At 43.5% G+C, this 23,727-nt stretch overlaps 2 protein-coding genes across 2 annotated transcripts in view; one reads left to right on the top strand and one right to left on the bottom strand.

Moving 5' to 3' along the window:
* Positions 1-2: 2 nt before the first annotated feature.
* LOC119446716 (uncharacterized) lies at positions 3-17,276 on the top strand. The gene is made up of 5 exons (XM_037711239.2): positions 3-285; positions 1,116-3,460; positions 8,069-9,260; positions 11,286-11,636; positions 17,067-17,276. Exons 2-5 carry the CDS (start codon positions 1,119-1,121, stop codon positions 17,106-17,108), a joined length of 3,927 nt encoding a protein of 1,308 aa, XP_037567167.1. The 5' UTR covers positions 3-285; positions 1,116-1,118; the 3' UTR covers positions 17,109-17,276.
* Positions 17,277-22,581: 5,305 nt separating this feature from the next.
* The window catches only part of LOC119446717 (coronin-6), a 46,559-nt gene continuing 45,413 nt past the window's right edge, over positions 22,582-23,727 (bottom strand). Inside the window, exon 12 of the mRNA XM_037711240.2 lies at positions 22,582-23,011. Coding sequence (XP_037567168.1) covers positions 22,733-23,011 — 279 coding nt within the window. The 3' untranslated portion in view covers positions 22,582-22,732. The remainder of the gene's footprint in view (positions 23,012-23,727) is intronic.

Below are 23,727 nucleotides of genomic sequence, written 5' to 3' on the forward strand. Positions count from 1 at the left end.
ACAACTGAGTGACTTCATTTGTCCTTACCGTCCTAACTACTCTCACATGTGGTATAGGTGTCGCCGAAAATTAACAAACTCGTACACTGTGAAAAAAGGAAATTAAAGTAGCATTCAAGGCGCTGCAGGTGAAAGAACTCGTAAATGGTTTTTACGCGATGAATCCAAGATCCGTGAATCCAGTCGGTTTGAAGTCGATTGGCAATCCAGTAGTTCTGTCATCATCAGGTAGCAGCTCTAGCAGCTTAATTTTTCAATCTAAAGAAGGAACTATATTCGTCAAAGGTATTGTACAAACATTTTGAAATTTTTTGTTCGTACATCCCTGTTGCCGATGGCTGCATCATACTCTAGAGATATGTGCATGTGGCTTTATCTTTACCGTTCGCGCTGTGCGCGTTCTGAACTTTTCGTTTTACTGGTGGACAAAGTGAAAGTACACGTTCTTCGTTTATCGTAGAAAACAAGAAATTGCAAAACACAAAAAGTGCGTTGCTTGGGATTTGCAATAAGACGGCTCATCTGTACCGTGATCATGAAAGCTATGAATTCTGTAAACATTTTGCGGCACGTACTGATAGTCTTTCCGACCTCCGAATGGAGGTGCCCATAATACTTGTGTAGAAAGAGGTAAAATTCCTCTGCTGAAGATGGTATCAGAAAATGTGGCTGTCAGAATCAACATTCTGCGTGACAGTAAATGAATCAATCAATAAGGCGTATGCTATATGTTTTTGGTAGCATTGCAACTTCTCTTTCCCGCGTTCATTGAGCACTTTTCAGCGTTCATTGAAAGTTGAAATTGAAATTTATGATATTTAAGACAAAGCTGCGTTCATTGCCTGTACAGTGAGAGCACGCACCGTTTATTTCGACATCTAGCGGCGCAATTAAAATCACTCTAGACGCAATGAAGCAAGCACACGAGAAGGAAAGCTCCATGCTATCTATGATGCACAATTCGCGTTACTTCTCTTGTTATGTATAAGCGCGTTTTAACAACGTTTCCTTACTTGTTTGTTCTAATGCAGTCTGCCACCCTTTTACTTGCTGTTATTGCTTTAGTCAATGTTATGAATGTATAAACACACTAGCTTCGTTTTCTGGCCCAACAGAGAATGTCCACAGATGAGCGACACTTGCTCATTATGGTTGAAAGGCTGCCTGATGAGATTGCGCAAGTGTACAGCCGAACAAAACAAAAGAAGTCTTTGCAACACAGAAACTCCTTCAAGCACCGCAAGTTGAAAGACAAAGCTAAAGATGGAGGGTGTGGTGAAAGTGATGGTACAGTGTTGTCCCCAGCTGCACGTGAGACTGGAAAGCTCACCACTGTAACCCCATCTCATCTTCCAATGTCATTGCCAATGTACAGCCGTAGCATTTCATTGTCATCAACTCATGAGGAAAAGACTGAAGCTGGTAATCAGAGTTTGAAGGTCAAGGTCAAAGTTGAGCCAAGAGTTAAGGTCAAGATCAAGCCAAACAAGAGAGGAAGGTCTCTCGACTCAAACAAGGTTTTGCGGAAGATCAAGATACGCAAGATTTCCAAGGATGCTTCGTCACCCAACGCACCTGAAAATGACACAAACAGTGACACGAAAGTTGTCTTTGGCAAAGATATTGAAGAGGGTAGTAGCAAAGGGCCATCTGAAAAGTATGAAATTGTTTTATCATCTGGAAGGGTAACAGACTTGCATGAAGAATCTGTTGCAGCTAGTGAAGAATCCATAGATGCTGAACAGAACACTATTACCAAAGGTAATGTTGAGGCCTGGCTTAAAGATCATGTTGATCAGCCAAGTGAAGGAATGAAAGGGGACACGGGCAGTATTTCGGAAGAATCAACTGTCAAAGAAACAGAAACCTCTGATGATTCTTCAGTTAACCAAGACACCGAGTCGTACAACACTGACCATGAAGACTTTGCAGAAAGTGATGGCTCACAGAGGACAGAGATTGATGCCGCCAGCTGCACAAGTTCAGACACTGAGATTGATGAGGCAGATCAATGCCAGCTGAAAGTAGCTAGTTCAATTGATGTGGAAACTGTGCCATTGATGTCAAATGAAGGATCCTGTCATAGTGACATGCTGCAGGAGTGCTCTACTGCATTGGAACACATAGTGTCAGAAGTGTGTGCTGAGAAACAGGTGTCAATGGTGGAGGACAGTGGCAACTCTGGCAATGATTGTGTTGACATCAAGGCAGATACAGTGCTGTGTAATTCAGCGTCAGCAGAAACCGAGGACGTGTCGGTGCAACCAAACGAAGCTGCAGAACAGGTCACCGTAGAAGTACTTGATGATGACCTGTGTGATGATGAGCAAAAGGAAACCGCTTCAAACATAGACTTTATTGACATCACTGAAGATGCACTTGTGCTGAGCCCTCAGGTAGAGGGACCCAATCCGCCTACAAAAACAGTCATGCCACCTGATTCATCTACAGGTGAACCTAACAATGGCAAAACTTCATGTTCGGTTGACGTTGTAGATCTCACCAATGATGATGTTGACTGCTATGTTGTCAGCCCTGTGAACGAACATGACGTGGCAGCTACCTCAGGCATGACAGGAGTCTGCATGGCAGCAGCCAAAGAGCTTGACCTGTTCGCTAACATGACCATTTTGGAGAGTTGGGACATAGAAGCAGAGTCGATTCTCGCTTGCACAGGAGAATATTTAGGCCATCTAGAAAAGTGTTTGACAAGCCTGGATCTGATGGAAGAAGCATTCAAGACCATGCTTGTCACAGCACTGCGGGAAAAGGGCCAAGTGTTCAAACAGATCTTTGTACTGCTGAAAAAATTGCTTTGCCACTCTGAGCAAATGAACAGAGTGCTATCTGTAGAATCTGGCTTTTATGTTCTTTTGGGAATTGAAAACCCACCACATACCTTGTGCAGCCATCGAATCTCTGGCACGGAGGCAAAGGAACCAAATAGTGCTACTAAAGCGCTTATTCGACGACTTTCGGCTGCAGTAAATGATGACCATAATAAAGTCGCAGTTGAAAAGACCGCTATTGCCCAAGAAGTTCCTTTGGCTGAGCATCGACCTTTACAGCGAGTGAACAGTGCTAATGAGTATGGCTTGAATACTATCAACAGAAAGTGCTCAAAAGTGGCCATTGATCCACCTCCAAGTCGTGCAAGAACAACATGGAGGCATCTAGTAGCTGCTGCTAATAGAAGAGAACGTGAATGCACAGGATTTAGGGCTGTTACTGCCACAATGCCAGTGGTTTCACAGTCAGATGAAAGGAGAGCATCATTAGGACTGCCATTAATCCGGAATGACAGAGCAGTAGCACTTGCAACAGCTCGTGTAAACATGGAGAGCCATGTCAGTCTCCAACGTGACAGGTCATCATCACAGTCAACATGTAGCATGCCAAAACAGCAGCTCGACTCAAGGAGTACAACACAGCAGCTCAACTCAAGGAGTACAACAGCACCGTGAGTATAGCTTCCCTCTTATCAAATTGTCTTATAATGTACCAAACCATGGTTCTATATTACAAAAGTCACTATATAGTGCACCAAGGTTTCAGGGCGTGTTTAACAACCCCAGGTGACCAAATTTATTCAGAACCTCCCACATGTACAAAAGAAAGTACAGTCTAACCTCATTATCACAGTCACATCCTACATAAGAATACTTACATTATATCCTATATTCATTATAATAAATTTGTTACATGCTGATAGCGGTGAGAACTGTCCTAGATTTACTTCATTATGTCCGATAATTCGTTATACAGTTAAACCTCGGTAAAATGCAGTTGGTTTTTGCTTCATTAGTTGCTTCGTTGTATCTAAAATCGTTGCATTGAAATTTGACCTTTATGCAAATAAGTACAATGGCCAATAGTTTTTTTACATGGAAATTTTACGTGTTTTCGTGTAATCTGAAAAACAAATTTGAATGAGAAAAAATTAATTTTGTTACATTTAAGAGTCAGCAACGTTTAAGAGTCAGCGATCTGCTATGGTTTCATGCCGTGCCGCCAATATCTTCGCATCGGTGATACAAAGCGAAGCCAACCTTGCGTTCCCTGTCCACTCCGCCCCCACAGCTGATAGTGTCACACGCAGTGGGACGACGCTATCATGAAAAGCGCCGGCAGTGGGGAGTGAATCCTTCATCTGCTGCTTCAACGCATCTCCAAAACTCGAGATTACCCAATCTCCAGTACTAAACGCACAGGAAGACAATGCACATGATGCCAGGCCATCTCGGTGCAACCACTGTTAGCACACGTGGCAGATTACCTCTAAAACAGCGCGCGCGAGCTGTGTACGCACTCAGCCACACTGACAGCTTTACGCAGCCACAGCCGCCCTAGAAAAGCAGATGCGCGCCAAGCTGCACCCTACTTCCTCCCTCCCCTCGCTCGCACGCTTGATCACGTTATCGCGAGCTTGCTCAGCTGGCCCCCATCTCCCTTTCCCCTTGTTTGCGCGGGAAAATGGGGAGGCGCTAATCATGCCGCCATCCTTCTCGACTCACCCTTGCACGCTTTCACATGCACCCAAAGCATACAGCACACGGGCCGCGTTAGGATTTATCCCAGTTGGCTTCATACGGAACATGGCACTGCACCGCTTCGGCAGTCGCTCTTCGTCGTGCGGCATGCGATTTAAGAGGTGAGTCCGCAAGCAGCTGCTTGGAATTCAACCATTTGCCCATCTACGTCCACGGACGTTTCCATTTATCGTCTCGGTATTCATTGGCGGCGGCAGTGAAATTTCGTTATGCTGAAGTCGTGTATCAAACACTTCGTTATATTGAAGTTCTAAATACACGGTGCTTTTATGAACAAGAATAAAAAGATGCATACTTCGTTACGTCCAGAATTTCGTTATATTACAGTTTGTTATATCGAGGTTTAACTGTATCAGTGTTTGCTGTATTAAGGTGCAACTGTATATTTACATGATGGCTCGAGGTCTACTTGGGGAAATGGATAAGAGAAAGTGAGATTGAGTTAAGTATGGCTCACCACGGAAGCTCATAGCTGGACCCAGTCCTCGAAGGACCCTTAAGTCCATACTTGCCCCAGAATGTTCCTCAGTCCTGTGAATTCCCACACGAGGTGATGCACCCAGGTTTTGTATACCAACTTCATCAGTTTCTTGGGAGGATTCACTTCGCCCAAGAGACCCTTCCCCCTTTACTTTAATGGGATTATCATTCTTAGGACACTTAACGCACTTTCCGGCGTCTCTCTGTCTGTCTCTGTCCGTCTGTCCCTCTCTCTCTCTCTAACCGTTTTCCCACCAACTTGGGTCACTGGGTAGTCCATGGCCTAATGGGTAGAGCATGAGGCCGCTGTGCTGAGGGAACTGGGTTCAAAACCAACCATCGGACCAACTTGGGTCACTAGGTATGTGGCACTTGGTATGTGTGGTGAACTTCTTTGACGCCAACTAGGTTTACCGGGTATGTGCCAGTGAGCACGTGGTGCTCTTCAATAAAAGAAAGAAAACCTTGAAAATTTCTCTAGTGCTGGGCAGAATAAAATCTGTGTCATATTCAGACAATTGTGTCTCAATATATATGCACACACGTGCCAATCGCAGACTTCGCAGCAGCGCTGCTAGATGGCGCAGCATGTCCAGTGGGAAGCATGAGAGAGGAGCCCGGTTGCATGCACACCTCATACCTGATGGGTTTCAACGTTGGCAATATGATGTGTCACTACATAGTTTCAATGATACTCGCATTAATGTCGACGTACATCGTGACATGGGTTCCGTGATAATTTTTTTAACAAGATGAAAATAAAGGAATACTTGTCACTGTTTGCTGCCAACAGCTACTTTTCACTTGGTTAAATCAATAAAAAAAAACTAAGAAATATATAGAAATTCCTGCCTCTGTTAATAATTTAATAAAACTAAATAAAATGTAGCGACACAAGGGTAGAAGTCTCCAACAAATGTTGTTGGTGAAGCAAAGTCCATGGATGTCAGAGGTACAGGTGTGGCCACCGCTAGAGGGAACACGGAAGCCCGTGGCAGTGCTCTGCAGAGCGCCACCACTGACGCCTCGTGAAGTGACACTTCACGAGGCGTACAAATGAATTCTGTAAACATTTTGCGGCACGTACTGATAGTCTGCGATCAAAGATACGGCAATCAAAGATGGCGGAGCGCCTGGCGCGTCGTCTGCTACAGTTCCTCCCCTTCGCCGCTCCCCCTCGCACTGCTTCGATGTTCGCATTGCCATGTTGTCAGTAGGCAACGAAGTTTTGTGACTAAAGCAGGATTCACACGACATGACGGATTGCCGATCCGGTGAACATATGAGCATGACGTAGCTCAGCGCCGCCGAGGTGCTACCGGCGTCAGTTGCTGCAGCCCAACCGTTTCACATTCGTCCTCGGACTAAATCGGCGCTTCGTCACGTAATGTAAATCAAGCCTAAAGGCTAGGTCATGTATGTGACTGCATTCTTGATGCAGAGGCAATAAAACGCGAAGCTACATCTGCATTGCCGAGAATAAAGAAAAGCTAGAGCACACCAACCCTTCGCAACATCAGTGGGTTTATGGCAAATACAGAAAGACACACTAGCGCAGTTATAATGATCCCAACTTTTGATATATGGTTCTGTTATCTGTGACCCTTTATAAAGAAATGCCGCGTTTTTGTGCCACTTCATTGTAGCAGGTCACTGCGCAATGCCTAGAGGGTCAGAGGACGAATCCTGCGCAACTATTCCCGATGGTGATGCGATCAAATATTAGACACTAGTTGCTGTCGTTCGCCTGGAACACAGAAGCTGCGTGTGTCGCTTCTGGAATACGTCACTGTTTCCTACCATGCTGGATTGTGGCACAATTGTCGCTGAGAGCAGTGCAACCCAGCGCTAATCGTGTCATGGGCTTAAACACAAGCTGGATTCGTCGTCTACAGGGGCAGTATTCTCGAGTGATCACTCTCAAGGACTTTGTAGATTCCTCGACACTCGGCACTGGACTCGTCGAAGTACATACCGCCGATGGCACACTTGGTACTGTGTGAAGATCGCAAACTTGGCAAAACGGCAGAAATAATGTCGGCCTAAACGCGAATTCGTCTGGTGCAGAGTAACGCAATATCGCACTGAAGTGAAAATATCCACGAAAGTGATCACATAAGAATACTGACCCAACTGTTTTCCCAACAACTTTTCGCATAGTCGCAAGTCACCACTTACATCTGGCTTTTTTCCTGGAGACTTTAATAGGTGATGCTATTCATTATATTCAAATGTTTGGCAGAAACAAATATTTCGCAACTTTGAATATTGAACTCCCGAATCGAATACAAATCCAGTAGCAAAGTGTATTAGATTCGTATTTGAAATTTAGCATAAAATCGCATACCCTTGTTTCTTGTGCTTAAAAATTAACAGGAATTTCTGCGCACAAAGGCAACTCATCATTTCATCAGATAGGTGTTTTGTTAAGAATTTCGTTAAAAAGGCTGCAGGCATTCATTAAGTACCTAAACATAGCCCAAAGCTTTTGTTTATAGCAGCGTGCATTACTTGTTGTTAAACACAATTTTAATAAAATGTACGTGTCCTGGGCAATAAATTAAGAAAATGTTTGGGCGATAAAATCCAACTGCTTTTCTTTTGTTTTCTTTCTTAATACTTTTTAAGTATTCCAAATTTTTGCAATATTCAAGGATGTAAAAGAACAGAGAAAAAAGTATTACATTATCAACATTTAGATCTGATTTTAGGTGAGGCTGCAATGCATATAGACTAGTGCAAGGCAGTGTTTGTAGTTCTAGCAACAGTATGTTTCTTGGGGAGTGTTCTATGTTACATTTAGTTTTGTGTGTTATGACAAAACATAGGTCCTGCACATTGCTGAATTCTTTTTCACAATATTCCTTTTTTAAAAAGATTGTTTACATTATTCTGAGAAGCCATTGATTTTCTGAAAGTAAAGAGAGATGTTTGAGTGCCAAGGCTGTGACAGTTATCATGGAATGACCCCTGGGAATAATACAGGCCCCTGTTTGACATAGTAAACGACGTACCTTTTTCTTCCTTTCTGCTACCAGGAACTTACAGGCCATCACACAGAGGCAAGTGCACCATGGCCAACCTATGCACAAGCAAGGCAGTGACCCAAACGTCTCTACATTACTAAAGGAGTTGCAGCAGATTGCAAATGGGAGTTTCACAGCTCCAAGCACAAATGCTGATGCACGAGAGAAGGTTGTCACTGTGGAGGCCAAACAGGCACAGCCTTTGAGACAAGCTACTGCAACATCAACCAGCGTTGCTGCATCTTCGTTATTGTCAGTGTCATCTGTTACATCGGCATCCCTCAGCCGCCAAATCTCACTGTTGCCGGTGGCCACCACAGGATGCAGTACCAAGGTCACAGCACTGCCAGTGAATGTGACTGTCTTGCCTGCTGCAACATCAGCTTCAGCTCCTATGTTATCTGCCACAACCACCAGCACATCTGTAGTGGGAGGAACCAAATCAGTCCCTCAAGCCTCAGCTGCTAGGGCAAGCCCGCACAGCATTCTGCAGAAGCTCCAGCGAAACACAGGTTTGACGGTCATGCCAGTACAGCAGAGGGAAAAGCTAGCCAAAGAGGATACTGCTGCAGATGGGAGTTCATTACAGAAAAATATCCCTGTAGAAGTGACTGCTGCTTCTAGTGAAACGGCATCAGTGTCCAGGGACAGTGTAATTGCCGTGCCTTCAGGTCTGAGCATAACAAGCACACCGGCAAGAGTTTCTACAGCTGACAAGACTGCAACCAGAACGTCTGAACAGGTGGCTGTAATACAGCTTGGCAAGGGCAGCCAGCGCCACTTGCCTCTTTCTGCAGCCAAGCCAACAGCGCTGGCAGTAAGCACCACATCTGGCGGGCGTATCAACTTGACTGTGTCACAACAGCCCACGAATGCTCCAGTAGTGCGAGCTGTGATTCAGAGAACAGTAAATATGGGTAGCACAGCTGCAAGATCAGTGCCATCTCAGCAACAAAGAACTGTTGGTTACAGCAGGCATGTGCTTGATGCAAGGTCCACACAGATCTCTTCCACGCACCCTTCCCCTGTTGTGTCTAGGAGTGTGACAACAGATGCAAGTTCAAGGACTGTGGCAGCTCCATTGAAATCCACAACCGTGATGACAACTTCCCACCGACTTCTGTTGCCAAGGTTGCCTGCGGGAGCACTTCAGCCTGTGAGCACAGTTTCTGGGCAAAGTGTACCCCGACAGCCACCAGTACAGGTTTGTAATCTTAGCAGTTTGAACATTTATTAATATGCTGAAGAAGGCTAGATATATATTAAAAAAACATATATTGGGTACATTTGATGAAGTCTTGCCAAATAATTACAATTACTGCATATTGGTAGCACAGTGTTGACTAAGAATACCGGACATGTACTGAAATGTTTTACTGGATATACTTGTGTAAGGGCTGCATCCCCCACTTTGGAGGGTAAAATTTCAGAAAAAAATTCAGAATGTCTTGCCGGAGAGCAAAGTTAGTTCCGTTGCCACTAGATGACGCTAGCAGCTTTTCCATTGACACCACGGTGTCAGGCGTTGACACTGCTCCATTATTTCTTTGTGTGGTGCGTCGTGTCGGCTGTGTTGGCAGTTTCCAGTCAGATCGGTGGTATTTTGCTCTAGAGAAGGGAGCCCTGTTTGGGTCAGCCGTGGTCAGGGATGATGGGCTAAAGTAATAATAAAGAAATTTGTCGGCCCTTCCACTCCATGAAGATGGTTAACCAGCGAAGCTGAAACGTGAGGCCCTCGCACTGGGTTAATCCCGAAAGTTCATAAAGTATTTCTCAATTATGAGGTTATACACACTTTTGGCTGTGACAGAGAGAATGACGTCACTGATGGTATGCCCACAGTCTGCCGTTGTCACTTGTGTTCGATGTCTCGAGATTGCTCGGTGGCACGGTTAGCAGCATTCGCTCGCAGTCTGCCGCTAGTGATTCCTCGAAATTAAATTGCTTCAAAATTAAATCTCTCCGTTACGTAAGACAGTGAATGACTCATACCCCATAAACGCGGCCTCCCCATTACGGCGACAGAAAAAAAGTGAAATTCTATGCTGGAATGACGAGCGTTATTGCGCAGCCAGCCATGGAAGAAGACAACGACGAACACGGGAGCAGTGGCACGAGCGTGTACCGAGCACAAGCGCAACCCGATGAGCGCCAACAAGCCAGCTGCGCGAAAAGACGATGACACTCGAGCCAGTGCTGATGATGATAGTTTTCTGTACACAGGCGATTTGACCTAGACATATAAAGCTTCGCTTTAAAACGTTTATCATTTGCGCCTTTCTTACCCTCTGCTATAGTTGCGGAAACCGTACGAACCTTTAGCGGGCCATCATCGGCCTGATTTGTGTAAGGGCCGCAGCCAGCCAAAATTCTAGAAAAAAAGTGCGGCCCTTACATGAATATATACGGTATGCAAGTTCCTTCAAGCTGTCTGAAATATGTGTGGCGCTGGTGGCACGCTAAAAGGATGCTAGAAGAAGCGGCAGTTGTATCCGTCAGCAAGTCCCAGTCGGACCAACAACAAACCCTTTTGGAGTAGCCAAAATTTCTTACTATTCCTTGCTGGCTATTTTTTTTCTTTCACTTTGTGTGTCACTAAAATTATGCTTCTTAGTCTTCACTTCTTCTTAATGTTTGGTTTTGTGCTGTTTCATCCCTTTAATGTGCGAGTAGCTACATGCCTGTGTTTGTGCAGACTTTCAAACATCTCGAATGGAACTGACATCATCATGGCTGTGCATTTGAATTGCTCTTTAAGTTGGTGCCCTGAAAATACCATGGTAGTGTCTCTTGTGGTGTTGAAAGCTTGGACAGATGGGTTGAAACAAAGGACAAAAAAATCATTAATGCACACATAATATGCATTTACGGCTATTTGTACACACCTAGTCTAAAGACACTGAATAGTTATTCTAAATGACCTTGCTATGAAATCAGTGATCATAGAAACGTGTTTACATGGGGATATCGAATGAATTTTTGCCCATGCCAAACTCCAAGGCCTAAGTCGATCACACACGTAATCCTGCAAACTGGAGTGCATACCTGAGACTGTGTTTGTCGCTGCTGGTGCTGTGCCCTGAGAACTCCTGTGGAATAGTCCTTCGAAGTTCACTGATGAGTTCACCGTCAGTCAGTCAATGTGCACTGATCTTTTCAAGCCAGCCATAGAGGAGGTAGCAAGTTGCTGGGTGGAAAATGAAATATAGTTGTAAATTTTTCTTTACAGGCTACCACAAGTGTTGCACCAGTTCTGGTGCAAGCCACGACACTGCAGAATGTCCGGTGGTCCCAGCAACAGCAAAGTCAGCAGTTGTGTGTGGCCGTGCCGGGATTTCGTGTGGTGCAGGCACCGAGTTTCCAAGGCAGAGCAGTGGCTGCAGCGCCACCACCACTGCAATGGTGCGGTCCCCCCATGGCAGTCGGAAGACCTATCGCCACCAACATCTTGCGCCAACCCGCGACCATTCCTCCATTCCCCTGGGGAGGCTTTGTGCCACAAGACCCTCGCTTTGTGGGCAGGGCACCCCTCAGTGGACCACAGGCACATCCTCCTGGGCAAGCCATGCCGACACAACAGGTGTCTGCCTCATTTTTAATCCTCAGCCTTCCGACACAATTTGTGCGGCTGCGCACTCTACATGCGCCTAATATTTAGGCAAATGAAAGCGAAAAAAAAAAAACTTAAAAAAAATTCCATAAAAATTATACCAAAAATTTAAGGTGAGCAGCAGTTCTTTATTGGCTGAAGTTGTTTCTGGAAACTTCTTCCCCAGGCCATATTTCATGTAGACACTAGTCGAATGCACTGTTATTGGTTGTGGCAAGGCTTCCAAACATGTTACGTGTATGCGATTTTCACACTTTTTACACAACGTATTGATTTTGTCATGACAATGAGCACATATTGTCTGGTTCTCTTGTGAAATAACCAAATTGCCAGTCTATTCAATACCTCTGTACATTTTAAAATGCAAGTCAAAAAAGTTTTTTGTCACCATACAGCAATCAGTTGCTGTAAGCATCCCTTTGATAACTTGGTAGGGATGACATTTTGCTGCTGCACACAAGGTTATGGATTCACTTCCCAGTCATCGTGACAGCATTACAATACAAGTAGGTTACCAGAAGTCCCAGACCTTGGTGATTCTGACTGTTTTAGTTACTGTGAACAGGAGTTATGCGCACACAGATTCTTGGTGTGTTTAGAGAGGTTGCCACTCGGATTTGAAAAAGATCCTCACGCTACATGCTGAAAAGCTTTGAGGGAAATCTAATGTTTATTGCTGCAAGGGCCAAAGTTGAGGGTAATCTAGTTCCACATTGAGAATTCCTGGAAACAACGCAAATATATGAAGAACCTTTTTATGGTCTTTCTGCATACATTTCTCATTCACCAAATGACATTTAAATCATGCATTGTAGCTGATGTAGTTCTTCACTATAGTAGCTGAGCAGGATTTTTGTTTCTCTGCACACTTCACAAATCGTTTTAGAACAGCACATAGAATGAAGCGCATGACTTTGAGGCATACAAAGCACTGACTTCCAGCTGCTAACTGCTTCGTGAAAGTCTGCACTTCGTCACATTTTGTCATGTCCCTAGTTTTATGTGCTGTATAGATGTTCATGAATAACCAATTAGCGTAAATTTCCACTTCAGTGAGGTTAATGCAACTATGCTTAATTTCACTCATTCAGGACATTTTTCTTAAAAAAAGCATTTTAATGAAAATAGGTATAGTCCATTAGCTTGCATGAAGCAACCGTGGCCTAGTGGTAGAGCGCCCGCCTCGGCTGCGGGAGGTTGTGGGTTCGATTCCCACCGCCGCCGGGTACCCACTGGTTCAAATTGGTACAAGCGTGCCCCGGCCTGGCGTTCGGCTTCCTTCAGGGGTGATATGCTTGGGAAAGGAGCCTGCGCCCTGAATTCCCGTCGAAACCAAAAGTGATGTCTGGGCCGCTCCCATGTGGCGCCCCAAGCACCTATTGAGGTGGGGGCGCCTTCGGGTTGAGGTCAAACACCCCTTTCCAAGCGTTGAGCTCCCATAAATGGCCGAGCACCAGACCGGGAGCGCGCTTGTACCTATTTTATCGGTAGGTACCCGGCGGCAGCACTTGCCTCCCACAGCCGCGGCGGATGCTCGTCCACAAGGCCGTCTGTGGTTGGACAAGAGGCGCCCAGAGACAAGTTCGAAATCTCTATTGAGATGTGAGCCCCCACGACAGCCGAGCACCAGGCCAGGGGACATCTCTACCCATTAGAAAAACCGGTGGGTTCCCGGCGGCACCGGGATTTGAACTCGGTACCTCCCGCATACGAGGCGGATGCTCTACCGCTAGGCCATCGCTGCGGTGTTTGCGCTGAAAGTTTGCGCTTGGTGTATGTTCTTCTCTCACGTCCGTGGCTATTTGTTGCACAATAATACTTGAGTAATGGATTAACAACTTTCCCTCAATGCTGCGCTCATTAAGTCTATTTTCACTTCCAATGCCTTTCTCTACTTCGTTAAAAAATGGTTCAGGGCCTCTTTAACGTCCTGAACGCCCTTGGCTCCGATATGGAAGAGGGCAGGAAAAGAAATGTCGCCTGCAGGCGCTGGTCACGCACATACAAGAATCTTTAAAGACTTTAGCCTAAAGGAAAGAAGGAAGAAATATTGTGGTAGCTAGCTGGCCTTGCTTACGATGTTCAGCTGTGGCTAAGGTACTCCACATTTAGCCGTGATTCTACTACAGTGGCTGTGGCACAAATCTCTGCAGGGATCTTGCCACCATAGTGGTCTATAAAGACCTGAATTCACAGCAATCAAAACGCTTGTCAAATTCCAACAAATTTGTGATGTTGTCATCTCCGATTGACTCAAAATGCAAATGTGGGAGAATTTGACAATGTGCAGAATAGCAACTTCCATATCCCCAATTGGTCTTTCAACCAATTGGCTACCACAGGTTTTTGAGAATAATTGACAGTGTTCTTTAACATGTTGAATGGTTTCATGTGCAACACCTCAGCATCGACTGCCAGTAAAACATTTCCTTAAACTAGTGGCAGGCAAATATCATTCTAAACTAGTGCCCAGAATATATATATTTTTAGGGACTTTACCCAAACTCATCCTGCAAATGAGTGTTGTGGAAATTATCATACCTCACACATGTGCTCTGACTGAGGCCACCATAATTGCAGTGGGTTTATTAGACCTGGAGTGCACGAAATCCTGCTGACATGCATCAAACTCCCATGCCAAAATCCAACCACTATGAAAAAAAAAAAAAAAAGCAGACATGACTAAAAGCTTAAATGAGTGTTTATGCATCATAAATACCTTGAGGTTAAGTGATGCTTGTAAAAGGATGGGCAGTTGGGCGAGTTGGTACGGTAAAATATTCCTGGTTTTAAGCACAAAAGAACACAGACGAAGACAGAAGAAGACAGGACAAGCGCTAGTCCTGTCTTCTTCTGTCTTTGTCTGTGTTCTTTCACGCTTAATACCAAGAATAAGTGATGTTTGTTGTCTTGGCGTTATCATGGTGATTTTTTAGAATAAATTTTAGGGCCATGTGCTTTCAGCATTTGCATGAATCATGATGATGATAACTAGTTGACATCCCTTGTGAAACGAGGCCGTGACAAATGTTCACCTAGCCTGCTTGAGTTAATCAAGTATACACGCTTTTCAGTTTAGCATTTTGCCTACATCTTCATCTTTTTTCTCTTCCTAAAAACTTCTATATCTTGCCTGTAAGGGATCAGGTCCTATGAATCTCTTCCCTGCTTTTTTTCCATCAATACTCTAAATGTCTCTTGCTTATCACGACTGCGAACTGGTTAATTATTTCATCCTCTTTAAGTCCCATGCTTCTTGAAGGTGTGCATTACTTACGATTACCTACACACATATTTATGGTTGCTGAAGCATCAGCAACACTTTATCTTCCTTTTTATTACAACCTGTCTTAGGTTGACTTTTTACCTGTGCACACCGATTAGCCCTTTAATGACGGCACATATAAATACCCAGAGAGAAAGAGAAAACATCCTTATTGAGGTGGGGTGACTGCCTTGTAGGGGGGGCCCTTGGTTCAGGTCCCCATTCACTCGCGCCTCTACCCAGAACAAATTTTTTTTTATTATTATCTAAATGTGCAAAAGCACATCGAGAATAAGCATAATCAACAAAAAGAAAAAAATATTTTGTGTAAATTTTTTCAGCAATGGGGGGAAAACCCCAGGCAGGAAACTGAAAGTGGGCTTCACCCCAAGCCACCTAAGGCTTCATTTGGAATTTGTACGGGCAGCTCTCATCGTATGTGAACCATAGGCGTACATTTCATTTGCTTTACATCACGTGTGTGACAACACTGCAGCTGGAGAGCTTACATCGGTCTGTCTCCTCTGACAGTGCTTTCAAAAGAAAGCAAGTCACATGCCAAACTACTTCTTCATCCCATGTTTCTGCTCCAAACCAACAAATGATGCTTGCTGCCTTTCATTCAGTGTTGGCTGAAAACATTTAGCCAGAAACTTCGTATTCAATACTGAAACTTGGCAAGAAATTTTTTTTTTTTTTTTCTGCTATGTTGCCTGTAGGCAACACTCATCAATAAAGGGTTAATGCGGACATGTGTCACGAGTCAGCAGTGAGCCACATAAGATGCTCTGTAGCAGCTCTGTGCAACAGCTGTATGGGTTTGACTTGCATTATGAAAAAAACAGTGTGAAAACGGGACAAAAAGAAGTCACAAATGCGTCCTGTTTGCATTCTTTTTTTTTTCTTTTTTTTTTTCACAATGATTGCTAACCGCCTATCTAACCTTCATATCCTGCTACCGATTCATATTGAAGAATGTATACCTGTACAAAAAAAGATACACATATATTGAATTTCAGAATCAGTTTCAGAATAGAATTGTTTACCACGCAATTATCCTTCCACGAATTTCTATCTTTTTCTCCCTGCTGTAGTTTGTTATCTTTTGGTTTAGTTTGTAATCTTGCACTTAGATTGCTGGAAACTAAAAGTGCAAGAAACGCAGAGATGGACCACAGCACTGTGGTGTTCGGCTCCATCTCTTCGTGTTCTTCATACTCTTAGTTTGTGCTTACTTTTAGCAATCAAGCCTAAGACTCCACTTTTGGACATTGAAGATACTCCTTTGTTTAATACGTATCACTTATCTGCACATTGCTTGATTGTTTATTCTTGTACAATGTGTGCCCCTCTTCCTTTGCTGTGTTATTTTGGCACTGAAGGTACTGGGATGAAAAAAAAAATGTGCGGAAAAAAGTCATTGCTGAACCCTGTTGTACTTGTTAAGAAGAATGTTTAGATGCACAGAAATGCTGTGGCTTGCTAGTGCCACACAAAAATCCAGACTTCAAGGAAGAGCCTCCTACATTGTGCACCTCAACTATTCTATTTACTTGAACCAGTATTCACTTGAAGCTAATTTTTCTTACATAGTTTTTATGCATGTGCCAACCAAGGTAATGCTCATGAAAACTATGGTAATGACATATTCGATGCAAATAAAACAAAAGTGCACCTAGAAGATACTATCACTGCCCTCGAGGTAAACTCACAATTCAATGATTTATGCTCATTTTCAACTTAAAATGAGGAATTAGGTTGTTGACAAGGTGAATTACTACTCAACATCACTGCACGCGTGTATAGTCGCATGTGCACTCACTTTACATAAGGCCGTTTGGCCTGCAACATCATCTACTGCACTTGTTGCTTCAATATCTCTTGAAAATTGTTCCTTTTGTTCTATCAAGTCAGTTCACAATCTCAGATGTTAAATGAGTTTGCCACAATATTGGCTTGGAATTCTGACAGCCTGTATTCAAAAACAAAGGGAGTGCTTAGATTAGCCTACTTATTTTTTTCCATCTTCTCTGTTGTGTTGTGTGGGTTCTTAAGATTTGGCAAAATACTATATGTATGAAGTCGAAATAAGCTATAAATGTATTGCTTTTTTTTTCTCTCTCTCTCTCTTTTAGCCAATCTTGCCTCGGCCTCCTCCACCACCCTACTACAGATAACCCAAGTTCACCCTGGGCTCCTCCTCTGCCACCTGGGTAGCATCGGCATTGACAGCCTCTTGTGGTATTCTTTGTTCAGGGGTAGAATGCATTTTGCATATTTTGTTTAATATGCAAGGCAGGCATTCTTATTGGATTAGGCTCGTAATGTATTGTGGGCAGGAAACAAAAAAATGTGCCCCTCTTGCTTGTACCAGAATTATAACCCTGTTATTTTCATATTGGCTCGAGCAGAATACCAGACAGGCACATGTTAGACACCTAAGCCTCTGGTCCATGATAAGTGAGACCTTTATTGGCAAAGCTTGAGTGACACTAGAAAATCAGAATCAGACTTAGCTTGACAAAAACAAGCCCTCCTATTGAAACATTGGTTCCAGAAACATCCTTTGTGTAGTTGCTGTTTACCAGTTCAAGTGACCATGTTCCAGTGTACCTCTTGTATTGTTCAGAGCGCAAGCTTGCCAGTTTCATTACCAGCCAGGGCAGCTACATTCCAGTGGAAGCAGATTTGAGAAACACTTAACTAAAATTTAGGTGCACGTTAAGAAACACCGGACGGTCAAAGTTAACCCTAGGACTTGATGTTCTTCACAGTCTGCATTGGCGCATCAAACGCTATCAAAGTCAGTGGCCTTGAGACACATGTTACCCTTTGCTTCAAGTCTTTGCAATCTTTCCATTAGTTTTGTTACACCACGGGGCACATTTTGGATTTATCATATTTGGGAATACAGTGGAACCTCGTTGATACGATTCTGCGTAATACATTTTTCGGGATAATAAGTTGTTTTTTTTTTTCTCCCGATAATACGATTCGATTGGATAATACGTTGGATGATACGATTTTCGGATAATACGCTTTATTTTCCGGTTCCCGTGAAGAACTTCTGTATCACTTTTGTCCAACACTGATTGGCTAATAAGGTTAGATGCCACAATGGCTGTCACTCCAATGAGATGTTGCGCCAAATACTACATCATGCAAAAGTGAGTTTTCTCCAACGGAATCAACCAAGAATATTACCCAAAATTTGCTTCTGATGCAGTTTTGGCTCTTGAAATGAAAGCCATCATTTGCCCACTTTCCTTGCCCCTTACTGTAGAGAATGTTCACATCGGCAAAAAGGAGCAGGCAGCATAATTGCATATCACTGGTGAAACATTTGCAGGAACTGAAAATGCTGCATTTGACTAATAAGGACCCTGCTGTATCACCTAACACATTCGTAACTGTAAAGGGAAATAAAAGGCTTGTGACAATGGCCGCACTTGTAATAGCCTTGCTCCGCACTGAACAGTATCTCCAAACTAAACTTTTTTTAGTTTGACCTGCATTTAAAATGCACTCATAAATTGTACAGCTGTGTTGAGCCATAAACAGTCACATTTTGGTGCTTGCCGGTGATAATTTTCTCAACTTAGATGCATCTAGATAGTAGTTTTATTTTGTTAAGATAAATGTGGCAAGTTCTGGGCAGTAATCTTCAGCTTTAAAAAAATGCAATACAATATCTGGGAGGGAGGGGGTGGGGGAACTAATTGATCTTCAACAAAGGATGTTTAAGGGCTCATGTAACACAACTCACTGCAATCTTCGCTACGGATTTGTTCAGCGTCCACTGTGCATAATTTGAGCACAAACGAGTGAGCAGTTTTGCCACAAGGGTCATTCGTATTGGGCTCACTTATGTAACATTCAGCAGCAGCACAAACATCTGGCCTGTAGGAATTAAGGCATCTATTGTGCTCGTAAAAGAACTACAGCAGTAATATCCCATGCATTGGCAGAATGGTTCTTCTAAACTTACCACTGTCATGTTTAAATGCAATTATGTTGTAATCCCATATTCTGATGTGTGCAGTGCCACCTTTGTACAACTCAAGGCTAATCACTAACTTTTCTACAAAGCAGCGTATTACAGAGTTAAAATACCGTAGGCCTAAAACATGTGCTCTCTTGTAGCTGCTCAGCCATTCAACTTCTCCTGTGGCATTTCTTCTGCTTGGGTTGCATCTTGATATTACATACATAGTTTATAAGAAATGCTTAAGAAACTTATGCTTATGTTGCTGGTGTCATTATGTAACCACTCACGCCAGCTAGTGGAAATAATGTGTGCCACTTTATTTGGGTAGAAAGAACAAAGATTACAAGTACTACACAGTACCTTTATTGTCATGTCACAAATGTTAGGTCTAATTGTAACATATCTTGTACATAAGGGACTTGCCAATTGGTGGCCATGAGTTGTCAACTGGTTCAACATTTCTGTCACTGTCCATAAGGCAAGATTTCAGTGTAAATAGCCTCTCATATTTGTGCTGTACTGTTCATGGTGTTCAAAAATACCTGTAAAGCCATTATTATTATGAGCTGTGTGAGCAGTTCTTTCAATCTATGTATAATATTTCTGCCCTTAAATGGACACTAAAGGCAAATATTAAGTCAAACTAAAGTGAAAGATTACCATATTTTTCTGTCTATAAGTCGCACCTTTGTACAAGTCGCACTCCCCTCAAAATGGCAGTTTTTCCGGAAGAAAAAAAAACTTATATAAGTCGCATCAGTGTTTAAGACGCACCTCTTCATTCGGTAAACGATTTAAAAACATTACAGTGACGTTTCACTTCGTGACTGCAGTTCACGTGCAAGCCTATGGGTGCCATTCCTGTGTAATTGCGATAGCAATGATATGGACACTCCAGGCCTATTTCTACCATTGTGGTCGCTGTGATGTTCTGTATAAAGTCCAAGGGCAATAACATCATCCCCGGGTGCTGTATGCTGTATGTGCGAGTTAAATCGTGCGACGGTGAGCCGAATCGCGCACAAGGGAGAAAAGCGGGAAGGCAGCGCGGCAGGGAGGGGGGTTGGCTTGTACTCTGGTAGCAACTGCGTAGTTTGTGCAGTGGCGCGCGCCGTATCTTGAAAGCGATCTGCCGATGGGACGACTTCGGGGTCTGGCGACTCACGGTCGGCCTGCCGCTGCTTGCGTTGCTGCTCCGTCCTTCTCGCGCGGTGCTCACTCGATCAAGATACGAACCCGGTACCTTCATAGCGTGCACACAACCCGTAGCAACTGCCAGAGGAGGTCAACACAGTTTGCTTCGCGTGGCCATAGCATCCAATCCAATTTGACGGCAGCTTTTCCGGAAAAAAAAAAACATATGTAAGTCGCATGCCTACAAGATGCACCGACGAAACATTCTGGAAAAAAAAACTCGACTTATACACCGGAAATTATGGTATTGCTTGAGAATGCCTAAGGTGTCAAATGTTATAGCGAACAGAGCTTTAGTAATCGAGAAGTTAAGGTAAATGCACGACACGATTAGAGACTCGACTAGCCCGATGACAAAGGCACTACCCATTTTAATTCTGTCATCAGTACTCAACCACTCGTAATAAAAAGATCATTGCATTATAAGACGAAAGAAAATGCTACTTGTCCAGTTCTATTTCATTTTTAGAAAAAAAGTCATTGACATTACCCTTGACAACGACGTGGGCTGTTGAAAGGTTTTTTTTTTCCTCCACTCTACGCCGACTGAGCTTCCGCGTTTCAGTAGTTTCGTTATCGCATAGTGCTGCGCTGCTTTCGCTGGCTCGCGAAACTCGCACAAACTGCAAGTAGTAGAGAATGCCACATCCATGTGATGTCGCGGGATTCCCGAAGAGTCCATGCCGCTTGACCAAGAACAGCTGCAGCGGTGAATCCCACGCTGTCTTGGCTCAGTTACTCCATGGAAGCGCATTTGCGTTTTACACAGAAAACCAATATGCCATCTGTCAGGTGCCGTTTTACTCCCCGACGTCAGTAAAGGGCGGCAATAGCATAAGCAACGTCACTCGGGCAATTTGAATTGCTCTAAAAGTATGCAATTTTCTTATAAACAAAGTCTGGCACAAAACAAGTGCTGCAAGCTTTCTGGAATGGTATTTTAACAGTCCACGTCAGCTTGTTATTTGCCTTTAGTGTCTCTTTAAAGCTTTTATTATGCATAAAGGGTCCTGTTAATTCCCCATATTTCTCATATCATCCGTTTTTATGTTAAACCACTAGTCCAGTTCTCATGTTGCAGATTTCTGTCTGAGTATTGTTCCTCATGTTTTCAATAGCATGTGCATCCTGTGAGGTCATGTTGTCGTGCACCTGCTACTATACCTAGAGATTATGCAACAGCACACCAATGTTGCCATAACTTTTCTGATGTTTCTTGAATCTTTGAAATTTGATCTAAAGCACCTCGTTCATTTTGTGTGCTTGTGCCAAAGTGGCAGCAGTGATGTTTATACAGGATGCAAAGCTGTGAATGTGGTATTTACCTTCACAAACTTCAAGAGCCTCAGGAATAGGGCTCGCTGTGTTTGCCCAAGGATGATGACTCAAACCTAAGTACTAAAGCTGCATCAGGAATTTAAAAAAAATGAAGTTCTTGCTGGAAGTTGCAGCCTACATTTGGTAGCCTTTATGTGTCTCATTATCGTGTCTGTGCATCAGACCTTGAATGCAGTTGGTAAAACTTTACATGATGTCCTTGTCTCATGCTTGTTTAGTGGGAGCATAGTTGGGTTAGGATAGTTGGTTTATAAAAATTACTGTTGGTCAAACTTCCAACCTTTCTAAGCTTCATTTTTTGTACAATGAAGACATCTATGCCTTTTCAGAATGTTCTTTGGTAATCATTATTGTGATTACTGTAGTCTCTTGAGGTAGAAGATTGCTAGTTGTTTCTTTGAACTTTTCAGAATCTGGAAGTAGCCTATCAATGACATCAGTGTGAATATTAATACGGAGCAAATGCAAAAAAAATTGTGTCAATGTTTTTGATGGCAAGGTGCTTTGTGGAGTCACTTGCTAGTAAAGCTTGCCGCTTGCAACTACTTAATTTGCAAGCTTGCCATAAGTATGAATCTGTATATGAAGAGACTGGGACATGATGAACAAGTGCGATTAAGTATAGCACAGCGTTGCCCATTATGGTGACTCGGTGGCTGTGCTGTTGTGCTGCTGACCATAATGTCACAGGTTCAGTTCCCAACTGCCAAGGCCACGTACTGATCAGTTTATAATGCAGAAATGCTTGTGCACTCTGCTTTGGGTGCACATTAAAGAACATCAGGTAGTCAAAATTAATCCTATGAACTGTGTTCCAGCATCTCTCACAGCCCCTAAGCCCCATCAAGTAATCGGAGCGAAATGTTGTCTAGTTGGTGCCTAGCTTCTGAAATGGGTAGTGCAAATAAAGACATGAATAAGAGGATTGTGCATGTCGTTGTTTGTGCTACCCATTTTAGAATGTGTGATTGGTGATTGAGTTGTTAAATCAACCTGCATTTGAGATTTGCATGCTCTTGTGCTGAGTGCCAGATTAGTGAACTTGTGCTATTTTTCACAAGATGAGCACTTTGCGTTTGGCCTACAGTTAGCTTTCTATATCCACTGTTGTGTGGTAGTTAGTGTTGCATGCAATGTCGTGAGACAGTCATTGAAAGAGGTAACCTTATGAAAGGTTTGTTGCACTGTCAATCTTCCAGTGTCACACTTTACTGCATTGGGCCGAGAAACAAGGATGCTGCAACTATGTGGGGACCCTTGCTGCCTAGGAAAGTCTTGTCCTTATGAAGCATTTGTGCGTAAACTTAGTTGGGACCTTGTGCCACTTTCTCGGCTGCGCACCAGCGGCCTGGCAACGAGATTATTCCAAGCACGATTCATATTCTGCAGAAATAGCATCATCTTGCCATTGCCGTTTCTGCAATGGTCACCATAGGGCACATTGTCTTTTTTGGCACCACCTTGCAGTGCTTTGCAGGGCAGGCTCCTTGGCGGTGGGTAATAGAGGCTCGAAGTTGTCTCCGACTTGCGCAAGGGATGGCCTTCTCCAGTGGCGCTCTCCTGTAAGAGTCGACAATTTAACTGCTTTGGTAGCAGATCTTACAGCACCAATTCACTCTGGACAAGGCTGCAATTTTTTTTTTTTCTGTGAAGTTAATTTTCTTATCTAAAAGTTTCATAGCTAGTGATCATACACCTATCATGCCATGGGGGCAAGCAGCATTTATTGCTGTCATCTACACTGCAGTCCAGAAACTGGTGAAATCAAGCTTGTAAGCACAAGTGATGCATGTCTTTTTAGTGTTACACTGTACTTCTCTCTGCCTTGACTTGAATAATTGTTGGCACCACTTTGAAATCATAGGTCTTGAAGCTCAAAAGTTTCATTTATTAAAGGGTCCAATGGAAATTTTCCAGGTATTACAATTTCCACGACAATAGGAAGTAGGTTTGCTAGCAGTTGCATCTGATCAGCAATTAGGCTCACAAGAAAACAACTGTTTGTCAACTATGTCCCATCTTTGTAACTTTATAATAAACTGTGAAATACAGAGGTAGAGAGAGGGAGCCACTAAGGTTCATGTCATCGATGTGATGGCACCCAAGGTATGGTTTCATCTACCATGCCAGGAGAGAGCGATGCTTTCTGCTTCACAAGTTATAACATTTAATGAAAAGAACTTTTGCAAAAAATATGCGTATAAGTTTGGATGGTGCGTTTTTGGTCTGCAGTGCAATGGGTGTGGCACTCCCCATTTGCAAGGTTACAAAGTGAG

The sequence above is a fragment of the Dermacentor silvarum genome, chromosome 3, assembly GCF_013339745.2.
Source record: "Dermacentor silvarum isolate Dsil-2018 chromosome 3, BIME_Dsil_1.4, whole genome shotgun sequence".
NCBI classification, from domain to species: domain Eukaryota; kingdom Metazoa; phylum Arthropoda; class Arachnida; order Ixodida; family Ixodidae; genus Dermacentor; species Dermacentor silvarum.